Source organism: Erpetoichthys calabaricus, chromosome 3 (genome assembly GCF_900747795.2).
Source record: "Erpetoichthys calabaricus chromosome 3, fErpCal1.3, whole genome shotgun sequence".
Taxonomy (NCBI): Eukaryota; Metazoa; Chordata; class Cladistia; order Polypteriformes; family Polypteridae; genus Erpetoichthys; species Erpetoichthys calabaricus.
In genome coordinates, this window is record NC_041396.2 from 252,795,405 (window position 1) to 252,806,212 (window position 10,808).

At 40.4% G+C, this 10,808-nt stretch overlaps 1 protein-coding gene across 1 annotated transcript; it reads right to left on the minus strand.

The window, feature by feature from the left end:
* Positions 1-1,061: 1,061 nt before the first annotated feature.
* On the minus strand, positions 1,062-10,343 carry cfap276 (cilia and flagella associated protein 276). The gene is made up of 5 exons (XM_028796199.2): positions 10,170-10,343; positions 8,009-8,125; positions 2,391-2,506; positions 1,615-1,733; positions 1,062-1,387 (listed from the first exon to the last, which is right to left on the minus strand). Exons 1-5 carry the CDS (start codon positions 10,248-10,250, stop codon positions 1,317-1,319), a joined length of 504 nt encoding a protein of 167 aa, XP_028652032.1. The 5' UTR covers positions 10,251-10,343; the 3' UTR covers positions 1,062-1,316.
* Positions 10,344-10,808: the final 465 nt, after the last annotated feature.

Genomic DNA, 10,808 nt, shown 5'->3' on the forward strand with positions numbered 1-10,808 from the left:
AGGTTCAGAATGGAATCTAAGCAAGATTTTATACACAAGGCCCAGACCTTGTGTGGCATCCATTAGAGCAGGGGTAGGCAACGTCGGTCCTGGAGAGCTGCAGTATGTGCAGGTTTTTGTTCCAACCCAGTTCCTTAATGAGAACTCAATTATTGCTGATGAAGCACATATTGCTTAAGTGACATTTTAATGCTTCATTTTAGTGGTCTCGCTTGTTAAGGTTCTCCAACCTTAATTGCTTATTTCAATCTTAAACTGCTGCATTCAGTGTTTTAATTGCTCCTTATTAGCAATAAGATGTAAAAGACAAAGCAGCCAGCAGTTCTCCAGCTAGCTTTTTTCCAATTACATCTGTGTGTGTTCATCATGCACGGTTTGATTTAATAAAACACTTAATAGAAAAATGTGACAGACTGAAAATGATTTGTTTTAGGCTTCAAATCATTTGGATGATATCCTTGGAAAGGAAAAAAATCTACGATATAAAAGCCTTACATTGCACAGACTAACAAGCCATAAAATTAAATAAGGTCTGAGATTGACAATGATTGGTTTCTAATTAAGCAATTGAGTTGAATGAAAACCTGTAGCCACTGCGGCTCACCAGGACCGACATTGCCTACCCCTGTTTAACATCTTATTGCTAATAAGGAGCAATTAAAACACTGAATGCAGCAGTTTAAGATTGAAATAAGCAATTAAGGTTGGAGAACCTTAACAAGCGAGACCACTAAAATGAAGCATTAAAATGTCACTTAAGCAATATGTGCTTCATCAGCAATAATTGAGTTCTCGTTAAGGAACTGGGTTGGAACAAAAACCTGCACATACTGTGGCACTCCAGGACCGACGTTGCCTACCCCTGCATTAGAGTATGGAACCAAAGGTTATAGAACTTAAATTTAAACATTTCTACCATTCCAGATGATTCTCTCAGGATTTTTGTGGTTAATTTCATTATTGTTACATGTACTTGTTTAATGTGCTACTTACACTGCCTGCTCAATTTATTTGTAGATATTGTCCCTCCCATTGAGCTTTATTAAATATTTTTTTCATGATTTATTTTAAGATGCTTTATTAAATGTTTCACAATATTGTATATTTGTACATTTCCTTCTTGAATGCAGAATTCATTACAAAACTAATTCCAGTTATTCTGGTGTTACATGTTTTTTTTCAGTGGTATGTTAATAGTGAAAGGGGACTATTGCTTGTTACATTGTATTGTTTTTAAAACTGGATTAATGCTGGAGGCATCTTGCATTGATTTCTGTTATATAAGGTGAGAAGAAGACCCACAAAATACAGGACTGTTAGGTGCAGTAGAATCCTCCGTCATGTTTCCTTGAATAACCCCTGTTCGTGGAAGCACTGTGATGACTTTCTGGAAAAGAAAAGCAAACATTTTCAGGTAGATCTATGTCTATACCAGCTGGTGGTTATGTATTTTTTGACAGGTCACTTTTACAGTTGCTGGCTACTACGAGTTGTGTAACAGTATTGCTGCCTTAATATCGTTCAGTTTGCATCAGCAATAGATAAATAAATCTGGCAATGAAGCGTTCTTGTGATTTCCAGGTGGTAGTGTTACAGGGTTCTGCTCCTACTCACCTATTGCTCCCCCAATGTTGTGAATAGACTGCTTTGCAGGGCTCACCCACAGCCTTGTTGCATATTTTTCAGCTTCAGTGGGAGAAGGAACTTCTTTGACACGATTCTTCAAAATCCTCCTGTAATGATACATATTGGGGTATGAAAAACAAGAAATTCTCAAACCCGCTTAATCCAATTCACGGGTGAATTGGGCCAGTGCGTATTATAGCGGCACTAGTAACAAGTCAAGGGAATGGATGGGGGCACCACGCCCATCCATGGTGGGACCTATTTGTGCACACACCCAGGCTTGGATGGAAACTGGGAAGGTATAAATACTCTGGGATTGTGGGGGATGTTTTAATTGGTTATTTTATTTATCCACTTCTGTGTGATTGTATTGTTATTTGAATGCTTCTTTGTACAGCACTTCTGTTTTTAAATATGCTTTTATGAATTTAATGTGAAAGATGTATTCAATGCAACTGATGAACTTGCAAAATGTGTTAGATGTGGTTTTGTGTTTTTTTTTTTTTTTGTTGTGAAAAATTCCTTTCATCATGGTCCATACATCCAATAGTAATAATGTACCTTTCAAATATATGTAAATGTTTAATTTTATATACCTTCATATAATAGGATTACTGCAGCTTAGCAAAAACTTAACATAGCTGCTCACTTCTGTGCTTATTTTAGTAGAGTAAAATTGTTCTTCTAAATGGTGCCAAATCTCTTCTAGTAGAAAAAGATGTACTCCAGCTAAATTAATTTTAATAATTTTATTCTAAACTCACCCATGGTCCTCAGTAACAGTTTCCTTCTGTATAACAGTCTGATTTTTATCTCTAAGCAATTCCTCATGATGATTGTATGTTGTCTTCAGAACAAAATCCAAATTGTCCCTGGGTGCCTAGGAGCCAGAAAAGAGAGTTGCCATTTGTATTTATGCCTACAAGTGACATTTGGGTTCAGCTATCAAGAGCTAGTGGTACCGTGCCACATATAGATTGATACGTATAGCAAAAGCTGTAAAGAAGAAATGGTTTGACCCTACTCAACTTTTGTCAGTTATGGGAGCCCAGAGTCTATAATGTATTTCTGATAATTGACTATGATGAGAATTGGCCATGTCTTACATATAACTCAAGGTGTTGGGGAATTGCAGGATCTAGGAGTTTGAGCTGGATCCAGGTTTTACTAAATAGGACACAGAATATGGTATATCATTGAAGTTCCCTAATAGCAAAATGCAGTGTGGTATTCTCTTTGGTGTGTCTAGCAGAATAAGAGACTGGGTGCTTGTGAACACAGTTTTAGCTAGCAGAAGGACATTGCAGCTTTGTAGTAATTTACAAAAAGTAACAGTAATCAGGAATCGGGTGGAAAATATCCATGAGCCTGTGGTCATAACCCACACAGAAATAATGAAAATGACCTGAATGCATTTATGGTGGATCTAGTTGTCTAGTCCGATATATTTTAATTTAAATAGCAACATTGCTTAAGGAACTGTTTTTTGACACCTATGGAAAAAGAGGCTCATTAAATAATTGGAATTCTAACTTTTTCTGTCTCTTGTTCTTGATTACACATTGTGATTTCAGCTTTAAGCTCAGTTCTGTTATCCTGGGTTGATTTCTTCAGATGAAAATATTTGGAGGTAATGTCTTTAATAAGTCAATCTGTTTTATACAGAGCCTTTGAAAATGACAGGGAGCATTATGGTAAAGTAGCCAAATCCAAACAACTGACAGACTGGTTCATGATGTACTGCTCAAGTTGGGGTAATGACAGTTCAAGTCAATCCACCCATTTTCTGGGTGTTGTGCCAGTTGACATTGCCACACATATTGGCATGTTTATGGTCGCTGATTAACTTAACCGCAGTGGTTTTGAGATGGATGAGGAAAACCCAGACAGACACAGACAATGACTAGGCTGGGATTTTAATCAGGTCTTCTGTGGGTGTGAGGCAGCACCGGCTAAGTGTGCTACAAGCCAAGCAGCAACCATCACTAAATGTTAAAGAAGACTTGGAAGGTGGCATTTAAGAATATCAGTGTTTGAAAGGGTTACAAGGAGGCTGTTTGTGCATGTGGAGGGTGTGGGACAGTTGCCCTGTTAAGGTGGTCTCCAGATTTGTACCCAATGCTGCCGGTGCAGGCTGCATCTTCCTGTGACATTAACTAAGGAGATGTTAAGTGATAGCTCCTTTCTCAGTTTTCAAATAAATTCAGCCTCTCACTCAAAGACTATGTCTCTCGGCGGGCCTGGGAACGCCTCGGGATTCTCCCGGAAGAGCTAGAAGAAGTGGCCGGGGAGAGGGAAGTCTGGGTATCTGTGCTCAAGCTGCTGGCCCCCCCGACCTGACCTCGGATAAGCGGAAGAGGATGGATGAATATATATGTGTGTGTGTGTGTATATATGTGTATGTATGTATGTGTGTGTGTGTATATATATATATATATATATATATATAATATACAGTGCATCCGGAAAGTATTCACAGTGCATCACTTTTTCCACCTTTTGTTATGTTACAGCCTTATTCCAAAATGGATTAAATTCATTTTTTTCCTCAGAATTCTACACACAACACCCCATAATGACAACGTGAAAAAAGTTTACTTGAGGTTTTTGCAAATTTATTAAAAATAAAAAAACTGAGAAATCACATGTACATAAGTATTCACAGCCTTTGCTCAATACTTTGTCGATGCACCTTTGGCAGCAATTACAGCCTCAAGTCCTTTTGAATATGATGCCACAAGCTTGGCACACCTATCCTTGGCCAGTTTCGCCCATTCCTCTTTGCAGTACCTCTCAAGCTCCATCAGGTTGGATGGGAAGCGTCGGTGCACAGCCATTTTAAGATCACTCCAGAGATGTTCAATCGGATTCAAGTCTGGGCTCTGGCTGGGCCACTCAAGGACATTCACAGAGTTGTCCTGAAGCCACTCCTTTGATATCTTGGCTGTGTGCTTAGGGTCGTTGTCCTGCTGAAAGATGAACCGTCGCCCCAGTCTGAGGTCAAGAGCGCTCTGGAGCAGGTTTTCATCCAGGATGTCTCTGTACATTGCTGCAGTCATCTTTCCCTTTATCCTGACTAGTCTCTCAGTCCCTGCCGCTGAAAAAACATCCCCACAGCATGATGCTGCCACCACCATGCTTCACTGTAGGGATGGTATTGGCCTGGTGATGAGTGGTGCCTGGTTTCCTCCAAACGTGACGCCTGGCATTCACACCAAAGAGTTCAATCTTTGTCTCATCAGACCAGAGAATTTTCTTTCTCATGGTCTGAGAGTCCTTCAGGTTCCTTTTGGCAAACTCCAGGCGGGCTGCCATGTGCCTTTTACTAAGGAGTGGCTTCCATCTGGCCACTCTACCATATAGGCCTGATTGGTGGATTGCTGCAGAGATGGTTGTCCTTCTGGAAGATTCTCCTCTCTCCACAGAGGACCTCTGGAGCTCTGACAGAGTGATCATCGGTTTCTTGGTCACCTCCCTGACTAAGGCCCTTCTCCCCCTATTGCTCAGTTTAGATGGCCGGCCAGCTCTAGGAAGAGTCCTGGTGGTTTCTAATTTCTTCCACTTATGGATAATGGAGGCCACTGTGCTCATTGGAACCTTCAAAGCAGCAGAAATTTTTCTGTAACCTTCCCCAGATTTGTGCCTTGAGACAATCCTGTGTTGGAGGTCTACAGACAATTCCTTTGACTTCATGCTTGGTTTGTGCTCTGACATGAACTGTCAACTGTGGGACCTTATATAGACAGGTGTGTGCCTTTCCAAATCATGTCCAATCAACTGAATTTACCACAGGTGGACTCCAATTAAGCTGCAGAAACATCTCAAGGATGATCAGGAGAAACAGGATGCACCTGAGCTCAATTTTGAGCTTCATGGCAAAGGCTGTGAATACTTATGTACATGTGCTTTCTCAGTTTTTTTATTTTTAATAAATTTGCAAAAATCTCAAGTAAACTTTTTTCACATTGTCATTATGGGGTGTTGTGTGTAGAATTCTGAGGAAAAAAATGAGTTTAATCCATTTTGGAATAAGGCTGTAACATAACAAAATGTGGAAAAAGTGATGCGCTGTGAATACTTTCTGGATGCACTCTATATATACACACATACTAGGGGGCTGTGCCCCCCCCCCACTCGCTTTGCTCCCCCACCCCAGGGGGCATGGTTCACGCTGGACACTTCGCGTCTCTGCCGTTCGCGTGGGGGGCATGAACACACACTAAGGAGAGGTGGACTGATCAGCTGCTGGCTGTCTGCTAGCTGCTGCCGTGATGCATGATCTGAAAGTCGCGCTTCGCAATGATCATTTAAAAGCCTGTACAGCAGCTGTCCTACTGTCTCACTTCCTTGTATCGTGGGACTTCAAAGTGTCTCCCTGAGATGATCACATCTAGACCCAAAATTTTTTTGTATAATAGATATATATATATATATATATATACATACACTAGGAGGCTCCGACCCCTGCTCACTTTGCTCACCACCCCCGGGTTTGGTTTACCGGATATACAATTTAAAGAGATTGTTATTTTCATGGGAATTGTTACATATGCATTATTTTCACTTTTACTTTCAAACTTTTTAAAAAGAATATTTGTTAAATCTCTTTCTTGCGGGACGTGCTGCTCGTGTTGTGAAGGGTGGGGGGCTGAACGCATGCTAAGGAGATGCGGTCGGATCATCTGCTGGCTTGCTGCTGCTGCTGCTGGCAAGCTGCGTGTTCTGCTTGTCGCTTGTTGTTTTAAGAGCTGGGAGCACCTGAAGTTTGTCTGCCAAAAGCATTCCAATGACTGCTAGGTTAGATCTCCGTGAACTTGTTTTGAATTGTTTGTAAGGAGGGCATGACATGCAAAAGTCACCATCTCATGGGTTTTGCTTCCTAAAGTTGTAATGTCTAGTCTCACGTGACATCAAAGTGTCTCTCCGAGATGATCACGTCTTGATCGCTTCGCTCAACTCTGCTACGCGCTACGCTCCTGCCACTTCGCTTCTCTCCCACTCGCGTTGTAATGTGGGGGAGCTGAACACTCACTAAGGAGATGCGGATGTATCAGCTGCTGGCTTTGTGCAGCTGCTGCAGAAGTGCATGTTCTGCTTGTTGCACTGCGTGTCAACCACTTAAAAGCCTGTACAGCAGCTGTCCTTCTGTTTTACTACCTTGTCTCGTGTGATGTTAGTGTCTCTCGCGGGACGTCAGATTGTCTTCCGAGAAGATCACGCCTCGTCTCCCTCCCAAGATTTTTTTTTTATAATAGAGATATACATAGAGTATATAGGAACTTTCTAGGGATGCAAAGTTTCAGCTAAAAGCTTATCTAATGACCTGAGGTAGAGATTTCTAGTCTTTATCCTAGAAGGCCTCAAGTGGTTACAGGTTTTTGCTCTCCACATTAGAAGCCAGTGCCTGCTGCTAGGTGGTTCCTGGGGGCTTCCTGCCGGGTAGGATGAGAGATTTAAAGAGGCATAGGATTCAATACATTGCTTTATTAATAGCGGGAAATGGCTTTTACTGTAGAGATTTCACTGTGGCCCTAAGATAGCATATAAAACCTGGTTAGAAGTATTGAAATGACTCCGACTCCCAAATGGAATTCCAATTTGAAAAGTTTTGCTTTGTTAGGAGGGCATGACTGACAAATTACACTGTCACATGATGGCCAAGTAAATGCTCATACTGTGCACAATACCAAACAAAATGTTCATTTGTGATCAATCAGAACATATAGTATGGCTTCTAAAAGGGACTTGTGTCATTTTCCAAACTAGCTACTGTGCCATGTGATGTATCAGATTTTTATATGGCCTGGTCACCATACATTGCAACCAGTCAAGATTTGTCTTAAATTATACTTTTTACAGCACCCTGTGCAAAGTGCTCAATGGGTCATATACTGTAATCCTCTATTAATAAAAATACAATTTTCATATTCAGTTCATCCTGTGATTCTCAAAAATCACCTACAATATGGAACAATTTAACAACATTCAAATGTTTCATTAAATTTTAAATATTTAGAAATAAAAGCTGAATAGAATTCTAAATATTTGCTGCTTTTAATAATCTTTTATGTAACAACTTACAAATTTAAATATCTGTATTTTTCTGAGGCAGACAAACCAATGACTGGATAAGTAACAGACTCTTAATTCAGGGATTAAACTATGACTATGGCCCTACATCTCACCATATTGCATTGTAGGGCCTCGACCTCCACAGATACACACCCCACCCTTTGCTCCTCACATTATTAAAGGACATTTGAGCAGATTTGCCTCCCACAAGTCATTTATTAAATAGTGAGCATTCAGTCATTCACACTATTATTACAAGCGCCTTTCTATCTCTACAGCAACATGCCTACTAGACCATCTCTCCTAATACCTCAGGGTCAAAGTGGTAGACCTCCCTGCGAGAGCTTGAAAGCGTGGCAGTGGTGTTTAGGCGATTCCAGGGGTCCTCCTGCTGGGCTAGATGAGTTGGTTTAGAAAACTCTGAAACCTGAAAGTAAAAGAAATTTATTGAAGAACTTTGTAGTGTCAATGCTGTGTTCAAAACCAGAACTATGAAGTTTTTGTTTTCCTCTCCTCTCTTATAAGCTAGCCATAGTTCAAAAATTAATTAATGGGCAGATATGGCTGGCCTCAATTTGTGTTAATCAGTTTTAAAGTACTTTGTTTTGCTGTCTGTTTAAACAAATCTGTGCATTTATGTGCACTCCTTATGTAACTAGTAAATTGTCAAGTTTGTATTTTACCTGAGAACTTGTCACAGTACTCCGTTTCTACACTCAGTAAAGAGTGCTGTACAAAAACCAGCTGAATTGAATTAAAAGTAAAGTTGATCACAATTTTAAGAAAATGTCACTTTGTAGGACACATTTTCGTTGCTTCTAACTTTGATTTTTGGAAAATCACAACTGAGAGCATTTTAACAGTTCCATAACATGGTTTCCAGTACATCATATTAGCCTGCACTAGCTAGATAAAACATGGATGGATGGGTTTCCAGCCTGACCACCATCACCGACGTGTAGTGTGACCCCCATGAGAAGTCACACTGCAGCAAAAAGGCACAGCTTGGATTACCACGCTTGGATGATATGCCAGTTGATTGACGTGCCCACATTCTCAGCATGTCAATTTTAATGTTGTCAATCAGCAGCATATCAAAGGGGAAAAAAGTAATCAGACACAGGTTGAGTATGGCCCCTCTACATGCTGTGAGATCATAAGCCAGCACTTTCACGTGCATCTGAAATAAGGCAGGTGTACGCCATAAGCCTGGCATTGTGTTGCACGCTGATTTCAAACATTACTGTACTCTGCACAAGTGACAATAAGGACCCTATAAGGCTATAAATTGTAAGCATATGGAAAGAGATGTACTAGAGGACTGTACTTGTAGAGTGCCTTGGTACAGAATTCACTATAGAAAGACCCTATAAGAAATTAAAGGTTTTATTCAGACTATATAAATTTATTCCAGGTTTCAAATCAGACTAAGATACATATGTAGACTATTAGACTGGAAACTCAACCTTGAAAATATTGTTAATATAAAAAATATCCTGATCACTTTTTTCTTTGCAGAATACCAAAGAAATATTAAAAAATGCAGACTACCCAGTTAGCTGCTGGATACTTCTAAATTCTGGAGTGTTTTTCATTATACTCCATGGTACTGTAAAATTCATGTTAGGTGGCCTTACAGCCATACTCGGTAGCATTTGACAGTAATGTTTGGAAGGTCCTGGAATGTTGTAGAAACCCTAGGGCTATAGAATGAGTTTCCAGCACAGCTCTTGAATGCTGTTCACAGTTGCTCAGATAGGATAGAATAACCTGACATTCTCAGACCTACTTTATCCAATTCAGATATGATATTTTCCAGCATATGAAATCTCCATTTTTGAGTTAAAACAAAATTCTTTATAACTAGCACTTACACAAACCAACACTTTTACAGACTAAATAATAAAAACTCAAATATCCATCCATCCATTTTCCAACCCGCTGAATCCGAACAAAGGGTCACGGGGGAAAACTCAAATATACTCCACTGAAATATAAAACAAAGTATTTTAAATAGCCTGTATTTTTTCCAAAACAAAATGGTGTCTTCTGAACGCCCCGATCCTAAATTAGACTGCCCCATAGCACATTACTCCTTACTATCCTTATATAGCACATTACTCCCATCTATCTGTCCATCAAATATTTAAATAGCTTAGTCCAAATTCTACTTAATCTAAATTGTAGTGCATTTCGATTCAATGACAAAAGTAAACTGAAAGTTTGGTGAAAGACTACTATTTAATAAGTGGAGTCACACCGGTGCAGTCGAAAAACCAATAAACAGACAAAAGATGTCACGCGACTTAGTGACTACAATATCCAGCGCCACTACTTCGCGAAAGAGATTTGATATGCGCTTCATTTTTTTGTTATCTCATACGTGTTTTTCATCATTTGTGCGCTCTCGGGTTCGAATACTTGAAATGAACTGGCGGCACGAGGCGATTGTCAGTTTTTTAAAAACCCACCTTCTCTCGTTTTGCTCTTCCCATGAAACTGTCGTCATTTTCATATTTTGGGAAAGGGAAAGGATCTCTAGTCGATGGCATTTTGTAAAAGTTTCAGACAGAAAATGCTAATTCCTTCACACGCAGGACTTGCTGCCTGCTTCGCGATGTTTACGCGTTGCTTAGAGACGAATGGAGACGGCGCTCCGCACAGTATTGAAATTCACCTGCCTATGACGTCACATCTCACGCCACGCTCCTTGATTATTTCTGAGAACGCTCGACCATTACGTTCTTTCATTGTTGTTCTTTTAATTGTGATGTAATGCTGAAGTTAGTATAATTAAAACAAAAATGTAGTCCTAATTATATAATTTAATAATGCCTGAAATTTGTAACGCGGCGCAGTGGGTAGCGCTGGTGCCTCGCAGTTGGGACACCTGGGGACCTGGGTTCGATTCCCGGGTCCTCCCTGCGTGGAGTTTGCATGTTCTCCCCGTGTCTGCGTGGGTTTCCTCCGGGCGCTCCGGTTTCCTCCCACAGTCCAAAGACATGCAGGTTAGGTGGATTGGCGATTCTAAATTGGCCCTAGTGTGTGCTTGGTGTGTGGGTGTGTTTGTGTGTGTCCTGCGGTGGGTTGGCACCCTGCCCAGGATTGGT

What these genes read in the sequence shown, in the direction of transcription:
- cfap276 (XM_028796199.2), bottom strand. Translation starts at nt 10,250, where the DNA reads ATGCCATCGACTAGAGATCCTTTCCCTTTCCCAAAATATGAAAATGAC. An exon ending in TCTACCACTTTGACCCTGAG is followed by an intron (nt 2,507 to 8,008) that starts GTATTAGGAGAG and finishes TCTGGCTCCTAG; the next exon opens with GCACCCAGGGACAATTTGGA. An exon ending in CAACATTGGGGGAGCAATAG is followed by an intron (nt 1,388 to 1,614) that starts GTGAGTAGGAGC and finishes TTTCTTTTCCAG; the next exon opens with AAAGTCATCACAGTGCTTCC.